Source organism: Morus notabilis, unplaced genomic scaffold (assembly GCF_000414095.1).
Source record: "Morus notabilis unplaced genomic scaffold, ASM41409v2 Scaffold1009, whole genome shotgun sequence".
Classification (NCBI taxonomy): Eukaryota; Viridiplantae; Streptophyta; class Magnoliopsida; order Rosales; family Moraceae; genus Morus; species Morus notabilis.
In genome coordinates this window covers 221,916-242,996 of record NW_010357868.1, presented here as the reverse complement: position 1 = coordinate 242,996, position 21,081 = coordinate 221,916, and the positions used below count along the sequence as shown (strand labels likewise).

At 34.0% G+C, this 21,081-nt stretch overlaps 2 protein-coding genes across 2 annotated transcripts; both read left to right on the top strand.

Annotated features, from left to right (window-relative positions):
• Nucleotides 1-2,473: 2,473 nt before the first annotated feature.
• Nucleotides 2,474-5,990, top strand: LOC21404631. Its single transcript, XM_024177178.1, has 5 exons — nucleotides 2,474-2,724; nucleotides 2,819-2,948; nucleotides 3,505-3,772; nucleotides 4,707-4,851; nucleotides 5,779-5,990. Exons 2-5 carry the CDS (start codon nucleotides 2,865-2,867, stop codon nucleotides 5,780-5,782), a joined length of 501 nt encoding a protein of 166 aa, XP_024032946.1. The 5' UTR covers nucleotides 2,474-2,724; nucleotides 2,819-2,864; the 3' UTR covers nucleotides 5,783-5,990.
• A 4,470-nt stretch (nucleotides 5,991-10,460) lies between these two features.
• LOC21404629 (squamosa promoter-binding-like protein 8) lies at nucleotides 10,461-13,326 on the top strand. The gene is made up of 4 exons (XM_010090956.2): nucleotides 10,461-10,731; nucleotides 10,875-11,699; nucleotides 12,321-12,487; nucleotides 12,792-13,326. The coding sequence occupies exons 2-4, from the start codon at nucleotides 10,927-10,929 to the stop codon at nucleotides 12,944-12,946; spliced, it is 1,095 nt and encodes a 364-aa protein (XP_010089258.1). The 5' UTR covers nucleotides 10,461-10,731; nucleotides 10,875-10,926; the 3' UTR covers nucleotides 12,947-13,326.
• Nucleotides 13,327-21,081: the final 7,755 nt, after the last annotated feature.

The following is a 21,081-nucleotide window of genomic DNA, read 5'->3' as shown; positions in this document are numbered from 1 at the left end:
CTTTTTCTTTTTTAAATAATTTTAATAAATCTTTTCTAAGAGTAGTTTTTGAAGTGAACTGTGCATTAGAATTGTGTACAACCTTAATATATTGTTGCCAATTAGGATGCTCTACAAAACTAAGTGGTTGATCTAAAGCAGCTATCATTCGCGCAACTTCCATACGATCCACTTGCAGGTCATATTTCTAAGTGGTTAGACCACCGGTTGCGCGATCAAAAGATAATTGTGTTTGGCGGAGTTTGGGTCCGCTAGATTGTCGTCTCAAGTTGTGTGGTGCCGTGAATAGTGTCATCTTGTAATTTAGATAAACAATATTTACACTAAGCTATATGTTTAGTGTTACCTTCATTATCCACCTCGTCAATTATGTCGAAGTGATCCCAAACTGTCGAGGTATGCTTGCATTTCCTCCTGAAGGTTGCAACACTTACCGACGCAAACGTAGACACAGACGCAGTCGCACTCGCCGCCGCTTCTCCACGCCCACTATTGCGACCACGACCTCCAATACGTCCACCATGGCTTGGATTAGTAGATTGCTACGTAATAAACTCATTAGTGGGAAATTGCCCTTCTTCTACATTGTGTTGGGCATCAATGGGAATACCACTATAACCAAAAGAATTCATTATAAAAAAATAAGATGAATTTGAGAGAGAGAGAGCTTTAGAAAAATTGTGAGAGAGATTGAGAGAAATTGAGAGAGATTGAGAGAGATTGAGAGAAATTGAGAGAGATTGAGAGGGATTGAGAGAGTTTGAGTGAGAAAAATGTGTGAGGGATGGGGGGTATTTATAAGGAAATTTTGGGGTTAAAAAATGATTTTTTTTTTTAAAAAAAAGGGATAAACGGCTATTTTTTTGAAATTCGGGCAGTCGGGCAAGTCGGGTTTTCGGGCAAAATTCAAAAAACTAGCCATTTTTGGGTATTCAGGCAGGTCGGGTTTTCGGGTAAAAATTCAAAAAACTAGCCGTTTTTGGGTATTCGGGCACCTCGGGCAGGCGGGAAAAATTCAGGCAAAATTAAAAAAAAAACAGTTGTTTGAGTGATTCGGGCAGTTTTTCGGGCAACGGGTTCAGGCATTTTTCGGGCAAATCGGGCACACCAAATTTTCGAGCATTTTCGGGCATTTTTCAGGTCGGGCAGTTCGGGCATGGTCGGAAAAATTCAAAATAATCCCGGCGGACGGCGGTATATAGTGGTTAGACGGCGGCGGGCAAGGGTGGACATGTCAAATTCGGGCTGCCCGAGCCCGAACCCGAAAATCTTGCTTGGGCGGGTGGGAAATGGGCTTGCCCGTCCGAGCCCGAAAAAATTCGAGTTTTTTTCGGGCTTCGGGCAACCCGCCGACCCGAAGTTCTAGCACTGCTCATCACAATGAACCACATGTCGTTTGTTGCTAGAATTTTTCTCTTCTTTTAAGAACAAACAACAAGTTAATCATCACATGAATTTTATGTTCTTCTAAATTCTTCTGTCGTATATTTTCTCCACACCTGTCCGTCCAACTTTAAAAAAAAAAAAAAAAAGGGAAAAGGTGAGATGTAATGTCGTTTATTAGCTATATTTACATGTCCTTCGGGCTAAAATATGATGTCGTTTATTAACAGTGTTACTACATGTCGTTCACATTCGTAAAGACTAAAGGCCGCAGACTGGACTAGGATTAGGATAAATAATCCTTATCCCATGTTTGGTGACAATTTTAGATTGAAAGATAGAGCTGCAAGTTTGGTTTGGGTAAACTGGTCGAACCGAGGCCCGTCACTATTGGTTCAGGCTAACCTGGCTCTAAAATTTTTAGGCTTAAGATTAGATTGGGCCGACCCTCTCTTTTAAGGCCGGGCTAACATCATATTTTTAAGGGAGAAAGAGGAAAATATGTCAAGACTTGAGATGAATTAAAATTAATAGGCCAATAGTTTACATAAGTTAATAAATAAGCCAAATTACTGTTTTCGTCCATAACTTGTCTGGTTATGAACCATAACTTGACAAGTTATTGTCCATAATTATCCATAACTTATCTGTCTATGAACCATAACTTGACAAGTTTATCCATAACTTATCTGATTATAAACCATAACTTGATAAGTTATGACCTATTAATTTTTATAACTAAAAATTAGCCTATATACTTTCTTAAGCTTTTCATATTGACCTATTTTCTACCATTTCCCTATTTTTAAAGTTTTTACCTTATAGAATTCAGACTGGGCCCACCTAAAATTTTTTAAACTTAGAGCCAAAATGGGCTGATTTTTTCTCGTTTAAGACCAAGTCGGCCCAACTTGAAATTTTCTTTTAGGACGTCGGGCCTTGATCAGGCGGCCTAAACTTACATATGTAGTGAAAGAAATATCTAAAGATTTCAAAATAGTCCAAACTAATAATCCCCTCAAAAACAAGTGGGATTTATCAGTCCAAGCTTTGGACTAAAAGCTGACCCACCCCCAACCCAGCACATCACCGCAGACCCAACGAGCACAGACCCAACGAGCCCCATCCCTGGTGAGCCCATTCCCCGGCGAGCACAGCCCCTGCGAGCCCATTCCCAAGAGGCCTTTCGGTTTGTGCCTTCCTTCGTTTCGGTGGCCGGGAAGTGAGGTCTGGTTCCCCAGCTCGGGGGCGTCTCTCTCTCTCTCTCTCTCTCTAAGATAAGCTAGGGTTCTGTGACTGCAAGTCAAGAATTTGCAATTTCACGCACGCCAACAAAAAAGAGTAAGCCTTTTCAATTGAATTAAATACAGATTCTTGAAATATTCTCCAATTGTTTTGATTCTGTAATTGAACTGCTTTTGCTTCATCATGGAAGGAACAATACGAGGTAGATAATTTTTGTTGAGAGAATCGAATCGAGCATGGACGAAACTATGAAGGAATTTCAGCAACAATTAGTCGAGCTCGAGACTGAAGCAGAGCGTCTTCTTCTTGCCCGTCACCAGGTTCCTCACCTTCTCAAAACTCTATTTTCTTAGAACCATACATTGATTTTCTTTCTTTTTTTTTTTTTTTGGAGTTTCTGAGAAAATTGATAAATACTAGAAATTTTAGGAATTTGAATGTCAAGGCTTTTTAATTTTTAAATCTTTTTTTTTTTAATAACTTCAGAGATGGGTTTGGTTTTAGAAGTAAATGGTCAAATTGTATGCTAGAAAGAGCCATGTTATGCTTTTGATTGGAATTTTGGAGTAAAAGATGGGAATCACTGATTCACAATTAGACTTTTTAAGTTTTTACAACTTTAGAAATGGGTTTTGGTTTTAGAAGTGAATTATCTAATTAAATGCTAGAAAGAGTGCATTTTATGCTTTTGAAGTAGAAAAGTTGGACTAAAGGATCAGGAGCTAAAGATTTGAAAAGAAGGAAATGAACCTAGTGACATTTCGGATTTCTAATCACTTGAACTTAGGATGCTTGTATTTTGCTGGGTTATGTGTGATTTCTTTCTTCGTGAGTAAGAAAATGTGGGGAGTTTGTGAGTTTATGGAGGAATTGCAGCTAGTTGAAAATGATAAAGGGAGGAATGGGAATAGAGAAGCCCTCACAGCTCTGAGGAAAAGGGCTAGAACGACAAAGACTAGTATTCTGTCACCCTTTGAGTCAATAATGAGGGAGATTGGGGGACCGGAATCGAGACCTTTAGTTAAGGAAGTATGTTCAACTTGTGGCAACCATGACTCCAGTGAACGAACATGGATGATGTTCCCGGGAACTGATGTCTTTGCCAGGATTCCCTTTCATGCTGCTCATACCATCTTGGAGACAGGTCATTCCTAGAGCGCCTTTGTCTAATGCAGTTATATGGGTGAACTTTATGAACATATTTAATAAGTAAAATACTAATCACATGTCAAATTTGGTGTTATTGAAATTAGTGTTTGAAGAATATCAGCAGCAACAGGAGAAATAAAAAATAAACAAAGTAAAGAGTAGTGTATGAAGAGATTTGATACTATTGGCCATTTATGGAAATTGAGTACCAAAGGTCCAAAACTTGCTTTGTGTTATAGTGAATGAGTAGTTACTTATGTCTTACATGAAAACATATCTGTGTTCTTTCAATAAAACGATCAAATTCATTAGTCACTCATTACCTAATTGTTGCACAAATTGTACTCCAAACAATCTTTATTTTCAAGAAGTTAGATGGTATCTTACTGGAAAACATTTTTTGGTGGTAATGATGTCTTCAGCCTTAAATTGGTGGTAAAGGATAGTTTATGTGGTTACTGTTTCTTAGGCTCAAAACTAACCAATTAGGAAGATATTTCTAACTCTTCTTTGAGATGGCTTTTGTTCATGTGTGCTAGTTAATGGTTTTAGTGAAATTGGTAAACAATGTAAAGAATTTAATTGAGTAAAAGAACTCGTCTTCCTCACTCTTCTGTTCATTTAACAAAAAAAACCAACTTCCCCTTTATGAGATACACTTATTAGTGACCAATTTGATCATATTGAACTCGCAACCAAGCAATAAGAGTAAAAAGGAGGAAACTTTCTCAAAGCTTCTGGTGTTATTCTAACACTATTACTGTTTGAAGTTGATCAGTCATCAAATAGATCAAAAAGCTTAAGTAACGTAGCGTGAATCATTGTCCTCTTGGCTTAGTTATGTGGTTTATATCTCTATTACAGGTTCTTAGTATGCTGTTGTTTTCCTGATCTCAAATTTGTTTGTATCTTGTCCGCCTTTAATGCAGATCAAGAACGGCTCGACTTTGAAGCTAAGAACCTCCAAACCTATGTGAAGGATAAGTCCCTTTTGATATCAGAAAGAGGTGCACTTGCTGACAAGATTAGTCCAGGGGTACTCAAATCTCTCGTAACTCTGACGGACAAGAGAAAGTAAGTTATAATCTTACTACAATCTCACTATCATTTCCAGCCAAGTAGAAAGGAATTAATAACCTCAACCTTTTTGTCTTTCTGGCTAGCGTTAGTAACATTTGCATGTGCATGACTGTTATTTGTAGTTTTCTTTCCTTTCCTCCAGTTCCGATCTACGGCCACTCGTAATCAAGTTTTTGCATTATGCGCCCTTCTCTAACTCAGTTAAGATGTTTACCCCTCATAGCCATTAAAGTCGAGACCCTTTGTTTTCAGTACCTATTGCATTGATGTATCACGTATGTGTTCCGCAGGAAGTTTTTATGCTTGAGTTAATATGTCAAAAATTTCTATTGAGCTGTTTTGGGACCACAATTAATATCATTTGGCCTCTTGCTATTCTCTTTCCTTCCCTAGCTCTCTACCCACCCCTCCAATCCCCAACCCCACACCTCATTCAGAGAAAAGGGTTGGTGTCAGTTTTTAGGACCATTTAGTTCTTTGTGTTATTCACTGGCGATGTGGAAATTTCCTCGGCACCTTTACACTTGAAGCCAAAAGCAACGCCGTTGTCTCCTTGCTTCTGTGGAACTATCAATCCTCTATCAATGATTTCCACAAGGTTTGGATGTTTTAACCTGCCCTTTATTTTACCTGGTTACAGAAGATTGATGGGCTTTGAAATTGCAACAATACGCTTATACATGTGCCTAAGGAAGGACGGTTTTTTAATTTTGTCTCATCCATTAAAGACAAATGACAATGTTAAGGTCGGAGCTGTAGGTGTAACGTTGGAGGTGGATTATTGTTTGTATAGCCAGAAATTGACCATGTCTTTTGCTAGTACTTTTACCCACATGTTGGAAAAATAATATTTGAGCAAAAACAAAAAAAATGTTAGAAAAATAATGTGGGCTCCTTTTTTTTTCCCCCATGTTTTTGCAGTTAGAGGTTTTACATTTTTAATGAAGTCAAAACTCATCTGGTCAACTGGGGAGATGAGGAATCCAGAAATATATGGAAGAGTGAGAGAGACCTATGCAGTCCATAGTGGATGAGCTTCACCTACTTTGTCCAACAATATTACAATGTGACTTATTTTTCTCTATGAGGTATTAATTTGAGGCAGTAGTTTTGGAAAGTTGAACTCCACTTTATGGTAGAAATCTTTTGAGTGCGTTTGGAATTAATTTTAAAATGATTTTATTTTTAATAAAAAGTAAAAATGAGATTTTTTTGAGAATCATTCTGAGATCGATTCTGAAATTACGTTTGGTTGGTTTTGTAAGAGATTGTTTTGATTACAATAAAAAAGTAAAATCGTGTTTATTAATTAATATATTATAATATTATTGATAAGTACTAAAAAAATAAAAACAGAAAAGTGAAAACAATTCTCAACTGTTTTTTAATTCCTTAACAAAAATCATTCTTACTGTTTTCGTTTTCATTTTTGTTTTTAAAATATTTGTTAAACAAACGCCGTTTCGTTTTCATTTTCATTTTTATTTTCAAAACATTTGTTAAACAAACGTCGTTTCGTTTTCGTTTTCATTTTTGTTTTCAAAACATTTATATGTGCAAATCGTTTTTAAAAACGGTTCTAAACGCACACTCTGTAACTTAGACGATTCGTAGCCAATAAAAAAATATGTGTATTGCCAAGGAGAACTTTTATCAAGACGATTTTACCAATTTGTCCCAGTTTAATGTGAGAATTTCTTTACTTTGTACGTGATGAGCCCGTTGATTAGCAAAGACTCAAGATGGGAAAATCCTCTGTGGAACACCCTTTCTCCAAAAAATGGGAGAGAGAAAAGAAAGAGCAAATAAAAGTGTACTTGATGCCCCAAAAGCTAACAACTTTTTGTTTTGTTTTGTTTTGCCCGAGCTATATAACTCAAAACAAGTTAACAAATCACGGTTTAACAAAACATGGGTGTACATCGACTTGTCACCCACGAAGTTCAATTTTCTTGCAACAATGTGGGGCTCCAAGATCTAATCATACATTGTATATTAAAATCTTGGTGGTTGTGTCAAAGTCATGAAAAGCTTCTTCCTTCTTTTTTTTTTTTTTTTTTTCCTCTCTTGCTCTTCAAGCCTTGCGTTGTTATTATTATTATTATTATATATAGATAGTGTAGTATCTTTTTTGTCAGCTATATATAACTTCTAGAAAAAACATGAAATTTAGCAAAATCTTTATCAACTTGAACAAAGGACCCTCCACTCCACCACACCTCTCTAAACACACTAAGAATTCATTTATTTTATCGATTTGAATTTAAATTTTAAATTTTATTATAGTAAAAAAAATTTAAAAATAATTATATTTTTTTTATTATAATAAAAAATTATCAAATAAAATCACATTTTAACTCAAATTAATAAACTAAAAACTGTAATTTAGTTTTCTTTTCTCCATCCCACTTATTACCTGAAACCTTATTTTCCCATTATTAAATTAAATCTTTAGAGAATTGAACTTTCCCCCGGAAAAAAAAAAAAGAATTATTAAAATAACAAGAGAAAATGATTAATGTCTCTGACCAAATTGTGGACATTCCGTACAAGAGAGTCAACGTCCGTGTCAGCCTTTTCCCACCAAATATGCCACCAGACTGTACTCACTGCACTCACTTTGATCAGACTCGGTCCTCTGCCCCCTCTCTTCTTCATTCCTAATCCCGTCCGGCGGTTCCACTGTAAATCCTGCTCTTCTCCATTCGATCACCGACACGTGTCCGCCTAGGCATTTCCGTAGTTTTAACAACCTTTGCAGGGCAATCACGGGATCTTGGCCTATCAATATGCCAGGACAGTTGTCGTGAATTGTGGGCGAGTAGACGTGAAAGTGGTGATAGACGCGAGTGAGGAATTGAGGAGTGGGGTGATATGGACAAACGACTTGCAACACCGAATAATACATCGTACGATCTGGATACGATCATCTGTTCTCCTGTCTTTTCCATGTTTTTACCCTTTTACATCTCTTCTTTCACTTAATTTTCACACTATGCCCCTTTCAGTCCCACCATTTACTACTTGAGAGCCAGAAGAATAGGTATTTTTTTAAAAAAAAAAATTTATCAAAAAAAAGAAAACGGAAAAAAAAGTGTTCGATGGTTTTTTATTTTATTTTCTTTTCTTTTATTACTAGAGTAAGGAACAATTCTGCAGCAGCCAGCCATTGAACCAAAAGCAATACTATAACAGCAAGGTTGTCAGATTATTACAGATTTTCTATCAAATTTGAATGATTATGATATAATTGACACATTTTGAAATAGAAACTACTAATCTCGTTATTGAAACAAAATATGTTTCTTATTATTATTCAAATTTATTCTTCTTTCCTTATTTGTTAATTTTTACTCGTACTATTTTATTATGTATCAAAGCTTCAAAACAGAGCTCGTTTCGTTCGTGGATTAGAATTATGAGATTAAAATAATTTTTCATTTACGTGCGTTTTTTTGAGAAAAAATACTGTAGCGAATCATGAACCATGATTCGAATCAGAGAACGAATCCTCCAACCAAACGGGCTCTAATACTCTCTGGATCGTGAATATTACATTATAATTATTCTAAAAATATATTATCAAATTTGGTAAAATAAGGAGACGTTTGGTTTATGGATTAGAATCATGAGATTATAATCATTTTTTATTTACGTGTATTTTTTATGAGAAAAAATATTGTAACTAATCACGAATCATGATTTAAATCGGAGTATGAATCTCCCAACCAAACAACTCTGACGGTCGATAAATGGACATTGCTAATAACATAAGTTCATGTATCTTACTTTCGATTGAAGGACTTCCTGGCTGGGTGATGGAACCACTCATGACTCTTTTTTCTTTTTTTTTTTTTTTATCATTTTCTTTTTCCTCTTTATTTTTCAGATCACAAAAGTCTATAACCACAAACAACCATTCTCATATGCTGACCTGATATATTATGCCATATTTTTCCTCGACAGAAGCAACGGAATGTTCCCCTAGTAATTTGGCATCAATTCTAAGGTCTAAAGAAAGGAATATTTTTTACAGTAACCCTTTAGCGAGGGACATTAATCCGCCGCTGAAAATCTGTTTAGAAATTAACTAACAATATATAAATATGTCATATTTACCAATTTTTTGAAAAAGAAAAAAAAAGGCGTGTCATTCCAAGTGTTTGATAGTTTTTTTTTCCTTTTTGGGAAATTTTGTGTTTATGCTTGGGAATATGCTAATATATGTTGCAATCCAAAGTTTTTCTCACTTACTTGTGTTTTATTTAGTCATACGAACTAATAATAATAATGACAACAACAATGGGACATTTAGGAGAGGTTTGTTTTTTATATTCGTTTATGATTCTGAATCATAATTTATAGTTTTTTACAGTGTTTTTCTCTCATAAAAAATATACGTAAAACGAGAATGATTGTGAATACATGAACTAAACGCCCTCTTAATTTATGAATTTAAAATTATGATTTAAAATCAAAATTTAAAATTATTCTCAATTTACGTGTATTTTTATGAGAAAAAAAAACTGTAATAAATTACGAACTGTGATCCAAACCATAATATGAATCTTGCTCTAAACGCACCCAATTGTGCAATGTGAGTCATATGGCAAGCTTTTCATGCCTACTTTTTTCTTTCTTTTATCATTTCATTCATGCAAAATAATTATTAAAACCCGAGGACGAGGACTTTGATGACAACGAGTTAGAAATTTATTCCTCAAGTGTCGTTTTCAAAGTAAATAAATAATCAATAATAAAAACAGCTAATTCTACCAGAGAAATTAATGGAACTGTAAAAACAGGTGAAGTTGACGAGTAAAAAATAAAATAAAATAAGATAAATTTTTAAAAAAAAAAAGAAGAAAGAAAGTCACTCAAAAAGCCATGATGATCTGGTAGCTGGAACTAAGGCTGATGAAACTAGACCAGGCAAGCAAAACAGCTAGTGGGGCCCAATATTTTTAAATACCCCCAACCGCGTGGGCAACAGAGATAGAGGAGAGAGACTTGACGAAAATCTCTCTAATCTCTATGACTAGTCCTAACTGAGTCCGACTAGGAAAGAAAGGAAAAAAAACTGACTACGTTTGGAATTAATTTTCAAATAATTTTATTTTTAATAAAAATATTTTAAAAATTATTTTAAGGACAATTTTAAAATTATATTTAATTAATACTATAAGAAATTATTTTGAATATAATAAAAAAATAAATATTTTGAGTATTAAAAAAAATAAAATCATATTTATTTATTAATATATTATAAATTTTTTGATAAGTATTAAAAAATAAAAATGAAAAGTGAAAACATATTTTAACTATTTTTTAATTTTTTCACAATTATTATTCTTATTGTTTTTATTTTTATTTTTAAAATATTTACTAAATAAATATCATTTTTTTTTATTTTTTTTTTTTAAATACGTAAAAATCGTTTTTAAAAACGGTTCAAACACGCATTCATATTCCCATTTTCTGATGGCTTTCAATTGTAAATATCTCACCATTCCCAGAGCAAAATTGTCATCCCAAAAATTCGCACTGTTCACTGTAGTAGAAGCAAGTGAACTCCAATAAACTCTCTCTGCACTAGCCGCCTCATAACTCAGTTTCTTCCCCAGTGATACTTATCCCACACACACACACACACACACACAAAAAAGAAAAGAACGTAGAGAGAGAAACTTCCCAAAAGAAACAGCTGTTAGAAAGAGAAAGTGAGTTAGAGAGAGAGAATGTACAAGGCATTGTCTCCATGAAGAGATCATATTATTCATTTTTAGTCAGCCCAAAGTCTTATTGAACTCTCTCTCTCTCTCTCTCTCTCTCTCTCTCTCTCTCTCCCTCAACGCTACCAACAATATTCCATAGGTGAGAAGCTCAAACAATTTGCTTATGGATAAAACTTCACCGACACCTTTCTTTTTCCTTCCTTATATAATTTATTTATTTTTCTGTTGTAATTATAGTTATAAATATCACATGTGAGTGTTTGTAATTTGCCTTTGGTATAGGTTTTAATTTGGCAAAAACGACGTCGTAATTTAGAGGTGCGGAGGAGGAGAAATGCTAGACTACGAATGGGGGAACCCGTCGGCGATCATGCTCGCCGGGGAAGAGCCGGAGCAGCATCCCGGATCCGACCCAACCCGACAGAACATTATCGAACACTACGCCTCCGCTCAAGCCGCCTTCAACGACCACAACGCCCACTTTCTCACTCCTCATCTTCAAAGTCATAATCACAATCATCATCATCATCACCATCATCATGAGCACGCCAACAACAACGACAACAATCCCTCGGCCTTCCCTCACCACCACTTCGGTATCGCCACCGCTCACCACCACACCCAAGCGCAGCCCCAGCAGCAACAACTCCACGTCCACCACCACTCCTCACTGTACGACGTTCCACGCGCCTACGCCAGCGCGTCCTCTTACGCGCCGGCGTCGATTCTCTCCCTCGATCCCATCACCGCCGGAGGAGGCGGCGGAGGGGGAGGAGGATTGGGTGTCCCGTTCATGCTGGTGCCGAAGAGCGAGGATCATCAGAGGGCGGCTGTGGACTTCTCGTCCAGAATCGGGCTCAATTTGGGAGGGAGAACATACTTCTCGTCGGAGGACGACTTCATGAGCCGGCTGTACCGGCGGCCGAGGGCGTTGGAGGCAGGGTCAACGTCTGCGAACTCGCCGCGGTGCCAGGCGGAGGGCTGCAATGCCGATCTCTCCCACGCCAAGCACTACCACCGCCGCCACAAGGTCTGCGAGTTCCACTCCAAGGCCTCCACCGTCGTCGCCGCCGGCTTGACCCAGCGATTCTGCCAACAGTGCAGCAGGTTCGTTAATTAATCAATTAATTCGTATTTAATCGTCCGCATTTTCACTAATCACCGTTTTGAAATTACCAAAATGTCCCTTGCCCCCTCGCTGTTTTCCCAAAACCCCAATCATTGGTTAAAATCCCGATGGGTTTGCCTAATTGGCTAATTAGAGACTTCCCGGCCAAAATCTTTTCTTTTTCTGTCCTTTTTTTGGTTGGTCAAAATGACCCTCCGTGAGTTGTGGTATTTTCGGTTCTTGCCTAGCTAGCTGCTCCCTAAGACAGCTCATGAACGTGGTGGCTGTCGCTGTTGGTTTTCCGGAGATACTTGGCCTGTCGGAATGACGAGAATGTCCCCGCAGTTGAATTATCGGCCCAATGATTGGCTCTCTCCCGTACATGTGGAAATCCCGAGGGCATTTGCGTCCGTGAATTTTTCGAAAATTACTTTTTTTTTTTTTTATTTACATCGCCACTCTCCGTTTACGTACTGTTTTCTTTTGCTTCATATGGTAATGTTAAAACAGTAGTAGTGTATAGTGTCACTAATAATATCTGCATTAATAAAAATTCCTTCTTGGTAAATTATTTGTTTTTGTTTTTTTTTTTCCTTTTTTGTCATTCTTCTTTTTTGCAGATTCCACCTCCTCTCTGAGTTTGACAATGGAAAACGTAGTTGCCGGAAAAGGTTGGCCGATCACAACCGTCGCAGGCGAAAAACTCAGCAGCCAAACCAACAAGTTCAAAATCCCAAGTCCTTGCAACCTGAAAATGCCCAGAATCCATCTTCAGATAACGTTGCAAGTAAGTCATAATCAGTAGTACATAATATATCTCAATCGGTTCCTTTTTATTTTTGTTTAAAACACGTTTTAGCTAGGTTTTATATTTTGCATTATATCAAGTACGTACCAAGAATTTGTCACAGAAAAATGAGTCCAAAATTTGATCTTTTAACATGTTGGAATATTGGAGTTCCAAGTGTTAATGCATTATAATTAAATTCACGTGTTATTCGGAACATGTACTTGTACGGAAAATGACTTGAATGAGAAAGGTCGAGTTGGAAACTGAATTATGATTCTTTTTTTCGGAATTTATAATGTAGGGTCGCCACCGGATTCTGGAGCTCAGTCGTCGTCGTCGGTGACAGTGGCAGTGTCGCCGCCGCGAATGTCGTTAGATTGTTTCAGGCAAAGATCGTATCAAACTACTACTGCTTCTTCAGGATCATCAAGCTCACTGTTTTTCTCAAGTGGGTAAAAAGGGAAAAAAAATCACATCTACCGAGGGATGTCTTAGGTTTATGGGGGAGGGTTTAATTAGCAATAACATATAGTGATGAAGTAATATCTAGTTGTTAATTTTTCTTTAAATTTTAGTTTGAGTTTTAATTATGGTGATCAAGCTTAGCTTCTTCTTCTTCTTTTAACTTTTTTTTTTTATTTTTTTTTATTTGAGGTCATGAGATGAAATTCCAATTGTTGGTGGGATTTTCTGTTCTTTTTATGCAAGGGTTAATGTATGTTGGGGGAAAGTGGATGGTGAAATTGAACTTGTTGGGAAAATTTGGAACTTTTCCAATGAAGGGCACTGTTTGGTTTCAGAGAACGTTATGGAAGGGACGGGTGGTTCAAGGTTTACATTCATTTTAGGTATTGCCATTATTTTACTTTTTTTTGTCTGGTGCTGGAATTTTCCCGGAAAATGCACTGAACACTGAACATGTAGAAAACCGATTTTCAAAAAAAAAAAAAAAAAAAAAAAAAAAATTCTATTTTTATTTAAGGAATGATATTTGTTAAAGACAAGGATAGCTGTCTCCTAAATGGAGGCTGTCTAAGCCAAAGTTTTAATTATTTCGCCCTCAAATTAAAAATCAATCACATATATACCTGAAAATTCTCTCTCTCTCACACACACACACACACACACACACATTATCATATGCAATATCCTTTTTTGATTATTTCGCCCTCAAAGTATATATAGACTCGCCGGCTGGATCTAAGTTGGATTTTTCATTTTTTCCGTTTTGTGAGTCTTTTTTCCTTTCTTTTTTTCCTTTTCCTTCATCAAGTTTTAGATGGCTTTTTTCTGTGTAACATGCGTTGGATATTGGGTAATCTTAATAAATATCCTTTAAAAGTACATGAGTCATGATTTTTACTTTTTATTTTTAATTCATAACTTTTTTTAGTCAAATAATCACACTAACAAAAGGATATTTATCAAGAATAAAGGATAAAAGTTTAGACTCACACACTCTTAAAAATGAATTCTCTATTTTTTCTTGGATTATATTTCTAGCAATATGTCAATTAATTAGAAGAGTAGAGTCACTTAAACCGAATATGGAACACTGATAGCAATAATTAATCTATGAAGAAAATTAAAAGAAATTTAGAGGATTATTCTCATTGTGCTCCCTCAACTTTATGATCATTCTCACTTTGCTTTCTAAGTTTTAAAAACTCACTTTGACTCTTGAATTTTGAATTTGTCTCATTTAAGCCTTTTTGTAAGAATTTATGTTAAAATCATATGAAAAATGGGGTTAAATGTGACTATATGATTTTTATTTATTGATTTTAACATAAATTCAAATAAAAAAACCACATAACTGCATTACTCTCTTTGTTTTCTACTTTAATAGAAATTATTATAGAAAGAGTTAAGTGAGAATAATTCAAAATTAAAACAAAATGAGAGTTTATAAACCTCGAGAGGTAAACGGAAGATGACACTAAAGTTCAAGGCATGCCAATAATTATAATCTAAATTTATAATACAAAAAGATCATATTATAATGATACATGCACTAATTTAATTTTTGATCGTTAGGCTGTTGTGTTTATTTCTTCCCTATCCTACTTTATAATCCTACGTAACTACTATAAAATTGTCAAATCTTAGTAAAGATATCAGAATTCGCAATTGATATGATAAAATGATTAATTTTATAAATGTCTCTAAATCATGCACTCTAATTCAACCTGCTTTCTAAACTTTGAAAGTGGTTTAATATTTCACTCTTGATCAATTACATAAAATTGTTTAAAACAAACCTTTCCTCTTTAATACTATCAAAATGTGCGACACTATTTATAATTTCATTATTTTAAGTCGACTTGCCTCTGGAATCATTGATTTTATATCGATAAAATTGAATGATATAATGTCGTTTAAGGTGAAATGAATTGGTATTTTAATAATTCAAGTGGCATGTTGAATTAGAATATACGATTCAAAAGCATTTATAAAATTAGTCTTTAAATAAGGGTAATATAAAGGTTAATTGTGCTGCAACTCTCCTCATAGATATATAAAAGGTTAATTGAGTGTATAATGTAGCTTTGATCACCTTAGAAAAAAAAAATGTAGCTTCTATGCTAGAGAATCATTTGAGTACAATGCAATTGCTAGTTAAATTATGATTAATAGATAAGATTAAAAAAAATAGAAAGAGAAGAAGGGCAAATACAGTATGAAGTTGAAGGAAACACGGCAGGCAAAAATCCGGTGTCCATTCAAAAAAGATAATGGTGGGGCCCAACAAATCTGGCTCAAAAAACTAGTTCACACAATCTTATAATATATATAAAGTCACAATATTTAAATTCTGTCCCAGTTGATAATTACAAGTATGATGATGAGATCTTATACTTGTTTTCTTCTTGTTTCTTAATGAGTTGTAATTATTGATCTAGCACTGCCCATCTTATTCACTTGAAATATTGGAATTTGGAAGTGAAGTGACTTTTCGATTTAGGGCTTCCTTTTACCAACGTATGGAAACCTCCTTGCACTTTCCTGGAAATTTAAAGTGGACCCATCGTTTTGTTTTCTCTCTTTATTAATTAAGAAGCAAGTGGTACTATTAATTTGTTTATTTGTTCAGGTAAAGCCTAAATTTGTTTGGTTCCAATGATGAAAAAGGCTGAATACAAACAAACTAAAAAGGAGTTTTGAGAAAAAAAAAAGTGAAGAATTAGGAAAAGGAAAACCACATAATTATTAGTGTTAAGTACTAGCTAGTACGTGCATGGACTTTGAAGACTGTCTGTGTTGCCATTTTGTTTAGCCTTCACACCTGATTCTGGTTGCTTTGAACCTCTTTATTTCATTTTATTTTATTTTTTTATGGGATAAAACTCTTTATAATTAGTATATACCCAGCAGATTAGTATATACCGGTTTTGAAGAATGTTCTGATACGTACTTCACGTGCCAAAATTAATAGCAAGTACGGGGCCGGAAATTTATATAAGTGGGGGCTTAATTACGTTTGGTAGGAGGATTCAAACCATGTGATTCGAAATATTTTCGATTTACGTGAATTTTTTGTGAGAGAAAATACTGTAGCGAACCACGAATCATGATTCGAATCAGGGAACGAATCCCTCTGCTAAACATTTAAATGAGGACTATATAATTAATTTTATAAATTTTAGTGGGAGCTTACCATAACACATTTCTTATTTATGTATACATTTTTAAGGAAACAAAATAGTTGAGTGAGGGCTTAAGCCCCCCTCTGCGTTATACATGGTTCCGTGCCTGGTTAGGTCCATTACAAAATTCATTAATAGTAAGATCAACAAGCATAAATACTGTTTTTTTTTTCTTAAATACTATATTTTAATATTTGCATTTCAACAGTGTACAAATTAATCAGTTAGGATATACTTAATTATCTTATAATAAATACTAATTCTAAAAGCCTAAATTATCAGAAAGTGGGATGTCGTTGCTTTATTTTTTTTTCCTGTATATTTATGTCCTTACGTTGTTCTTATTAACAACACATTTGCAAACCACAACATCATGAGAAATATTTTCACCTTCAGGAGATAATGTTACTGTACATGTATTTAATTATATGTTTTACTTCAGAATATTTATTTATTTATATTTTTGCTTGATTGATTTTTTGAAAAGAGTTGCCTTTTGCTCAGATCATTATTTGAAAACAGTGATTTATATAATGTTCATCCATGCATGGCCCACTTATGTTGGTTGGGGGGTGGCATCAGCTCAAAATTATTAATCAAACCAATTACTTTTACCAAAATCAAAGGCCACTATCTCTTACTTTTAGTAATAATTAAAGAAAACTCATAGAGTGTGCATATATATTCACACTTGCAGAGTTAAAATGTTTGTAGAGATGTCACTTTTATTGTACCTTTGGCTTCAATTAAGTTTTCTGTCTCATTATCCCATGTCAAAGGGAATGGAAGGTTAAATTTATTGAAAGCTTTAGCATTCTTTCAAATTCAGTGGGGGGCAATGCTTCATTTATTAGCAAGTTTTTTTTTTTTTTATTTTTTTTTATTTTTATGTGCATTTTATATGCCTATGCATGTGCTTTAATGAATTAAAATTAACATAAATGGGGCAAACTTTAGCTCAACTTTTGATGGGCAATTTTTTAATGAGAGTTTCATCAATTGGTAGAAGAGGGTTTTTGAGATGATGAATTGATCAAATGTCCGAACAATCAAAATTTTAAAGCCCTTCATGCACAATATAAACTCTTGTGAAAGTGGTCCAAAACCATGTTCGCTTGCGTAAATATCTCTCTTTCTATATACAAGAAGTGCATGGTAAAAGTGGTCCAAACTTGGAAGGAATTGAAACGGAACCTCTTTGTTAGAGAGAAAAAGAATGAAAAGTGGGTACTTTGTTTCATTAGATAAGTGCAACATTTCATTCAGCTCCCCAATCTCCAGTTTTGTGGGCCCCTATTGTTTTTTTCCACTTACCTCATTTGTCTTTGATTCTTGAATTTTTATTTGAAAAAAAAAAATCATATTCTAGATGTAGATTATATCGTGAATTATTATTTTGAGGTCTAATTCATGACGTCAATATTACAATCCTTGTTTCATTACGCACTTTCAACGTTTTAACTCGTAGGTATATATATCTTTTTTCTTTTTTTTTTTTTAACATGCGTATTAGAATCTTACAGAGGAATATAGTCACAAATAAAAATACAAGATTTATAATAGTTTGCGTTCACATCCACTTTCAATTTTGCATTAATTTACTATAATAAAAAAGACGAATATAAGAGAAATCGCACACCTTTCAAATTTATTTTAGTCGTGTTTGGAATTGATCCCGTTTTTATTTTTCACGTTTTTTGAGAAAGAAAAAATAAAAACGTTTTCAAAACGGCGTTTGACGCAATAAAGACAAAAAAGGAAATGAAAATGATTTTTTAGTTTAATGTAAAATGAGAGAAAAATGAAAAACGACTTTTAGTCGTTTTTCATTTTTTATTTTCGTTTTCTCCTCTCTCGAGCAAAGAGAGAGAGAGAGAGACACACATTAATAGGTTTTTTATACTGAAAATAATCTCTTGATAAAACTATTAAACACATTTTTAAAAATGATTTCTGTCTAAGATTGAAAACGTTTTCATTTTCATACAAAAAATAATATCATTTTGGAACGAGTTCCAAACGCGCTCTTTATTTTCCTCAACATCTCTTAGCTTTAAAAACGGTGCCAAACAATGACTAAGCTCTAACAACTTAATACTCCCAACAAAATAGAAGGTCGCATCACAGCATTAACTTGTATCATTATTCATGATATTAAGATGCAATGAAATTTTATCGAAAGTAATCGAATGGTATTTTTCGTTTTTTTTTTTTTTTTTTTTTTAGTTTTATCTTCTTCAGTAAAAGATGTTGAAAAAAGAAAGGAGACATTAATTATTCTCAACATTGTTAACCAGCGCAGTACAAAAACTATGCGAAGAGAGGAGGAATGAGTGGGGCCCAATCTGTTTAAATGGCAGCATCAGGAGGCCCACTGCCCACGCAGACGAAGCGGAGACTGATGAAGAGTAGCAGACTTTTCAAAGGCGATGCACGTGGGGGGGAGCCCTTTTAGTTTTGGGCCCAATAGAAGCAGCTCTTGTGGGACCCAATCCGAATGGGCCCAATCTGAACCCTCTGGTCACGTGATCTGCACCTGATCGGGGTAGATTTCTGTCTTTAGGTTACGTTGGGGACGCTTGTCGCCACCAACCAGAGAGCCCATCTCCTTTTAGGAAAAAAAAAAAAAAAGACAAAAAAAAAGAAAATCTTGAGCTGATTCTTTTTTTATAATAATAAAGGAAAAATATCGTGTTTACGGAAGAAAAAAAAGTGAGAAAGAGGAACATAAATATGATATGTTTCTTTTAACAACATAATTTGATGGTGTCTGGATATCCTGATGGCACTCGTAATAAAGTGGCAAATAGTAGTTTGTTCCTGTCTTCACGTACGGACTTTTTTTTATTTTTGTTTTTCGTTTTTGTTTCTGTTCTTGTTTTGTTTTGTATAACTTAATACACATGGTACACAATAAATTTGATGTCATATTAAAATTAAAAGTCACGAAGAATAGACAAATCTCTGAGACAATAACAGTTAAAGAATATGAAACACCGATAATTTATTTTTTTTCAAACCCTACTTTTATAACGTTTTAGCTTTATATTTTGCTTGTTTATCGTCCAATTGAAAGAGAAAACACAAGAATGAAAAGAAAAAAAAAAAGAAATGAAATGAAACAAAAGAAAGATCGAACGAGAAACAAACGCATGATATTGTATTCATATTTAAGCAAGGAGTTGATTGCTTACTTACGTGATTTACTCAATTATCTATTTTGTACATTCGGTTTATTACTTAAAAAGTAGGAAGCTTTGTCTATTACAAATCTATTGGAAAAATTCCATACTAAAGAGTATTGAAAATAGAGTACTACTTGCTGTATTGCATATTTTTAAAATGTGAAATATTCATTACATCAATTCCTTTAAATTGGGTGTAGTTTTTATTCCGTTTTGTTATATGATATTACCAGACACGGGTTATAATAATAGGGTTTTTGTTTTTGCACAAACACCTCGTTATAAACTTTTGCAATTAATAAGTTATGCCCTGAAACTTTTAAATGTTGAAAATTAACACCTCAGACTTGAAAATCTTTAACAATTGTAGTCTGATCAATAATCAATAATGAGTAATGAATAATGAACCGATTGTTTCTCAAGAGCTCTCCACGTAATGGATTAATGAAGGGTAGAGCTTATCATTTATAAACTTAAAATTTTTTAAAAGATTCCTTGGACTTCTCCAATCTTTCAAGACAAATATATATATATATATATAAAGAGAATATTAACAAAATATTTATAATAACTTGAGGGGACAATTGGAAAAAAAAAAGAAAAAAAAAAAAGGAAAGAAAAACTTTAGCATGTAATATCTAAGAAAAATGTTTCTTTGCGAATTGCTACCAAATAAATTGATGGGTCATCGCAAGTGACGCACTTTAGACTAACAATTTTCTCGTCAGTTCTATTACATTCTCCAACTGTTTCAAACTTTTTCCATTTTCACGTCGTATAATAATTGTTTCACAAATCATGGGAAAGAGATAACACCTATTCAATGCTGGCTTCCGCGTCTTGTCCTTCTCCAACCGGCCGTACGAGTGAAACCAAACAGATCTTTGAAGATTCTTCTTGCTGAAACTGTGAATGTGAAAAAGAAATATATATGGCGTATATGGATAAAATTAAGCTTCCTTTTTGTTTTTATTTATGAAATAATCCAAATTAATTAATCACCTAACTTCCAACTTTTATTACATCCAACAAGAACCTCACAGAGATATATAGAAGTATGACTCTATGAAAATCAGGTGTTAAATCATATGACTTAAGTTTAAAATGATGATTCTATTTTAAAAAATAATAAAACTTAAATCATATGACTTAAAGTTCTTTTTTCCTGAACTTATAATTGAGAGATCTGAATAATACACTTAAAAGTAGAATTAGGTATAAATTTACCGTTAAACTTTGCATTTAACCGCTTATCTTAAATTTACCGTTAAAAGATCATTTATGTGAGTGGACGTCCTTAATTTGTCTTCAACAAACTCCACTTGAAGTGGGGAGACGAAACGAAACGGCGGCAAAATATCACTCAGTATTTTGTACTATGAGAAGCTCAAAAAAGTTACTTATGTGTCTTTATCTCGATAAATTGCTTGTCAATCTTGGAGCATTGGATCACATCCTAATGATATAATTTTCCTCCGCAACAATTGTCATTTAAGTTTGATGACAATTGTCATCACATCCTAATGAATAAACACCCAAATTTAATATTTAGTTGAATTTATAAGAAATGAATGGTCATTTAGTGAATTACCATTCATTCTTCACATGAGAAGAATAGTAATTACAAGTTCTTTTCTTTATTTTTTTTTTCATAATTACCTTTTAATACTATAATATAACTAAAATATATTTTATAATAGTTATATCTTATAATATGTAATATAATATAATATATAATAAAAATATCATAATATAATAT

Coding starts and splice junctions, on each gene's coding strand:
- LOC21404631 (XM_024177178.1), top strand. CDS start 2,865: ATGGACGAAACTATGAAGGAATTTCAGCAACAATTAGTCGAGCTCGAG. Junction 2,949..3,504: donor TTCTTCTTGCCCGTCACCAG/GTTCCTCACCTT, acceptor GAGGAATTGCAG/CTAGTTGAAAATGATAAAGG. Junction 3,773..4,706: donor TCATACCATCTTGGAGACAG/GTCATTCCTAGA, acceptor CCTTTAATGCAG/ATCAAGAACGGCTCGACTTT.
- LOC21404629 (XM_010090956.2), top strand. CDS start 10,927: ATGCTAGACTACGAATGGGGGAACCCGTCGGCGATCATGCTCGCCGGG. Junction 11,700..12,320: donor TTCTGCCAACAGTGCAGCAG/GTTCGTTAATTA, acceptor TCTTTTTTGCAG/ATTCCACCTCCTCTCTGAGT. Junction 12,488..12,791: donor ATCTTCAGATAACGTTGCAA/GTAAGTCATAAT, acceptor TTTATAATGTAG/GGTCGCCACCGGATTCTGGA.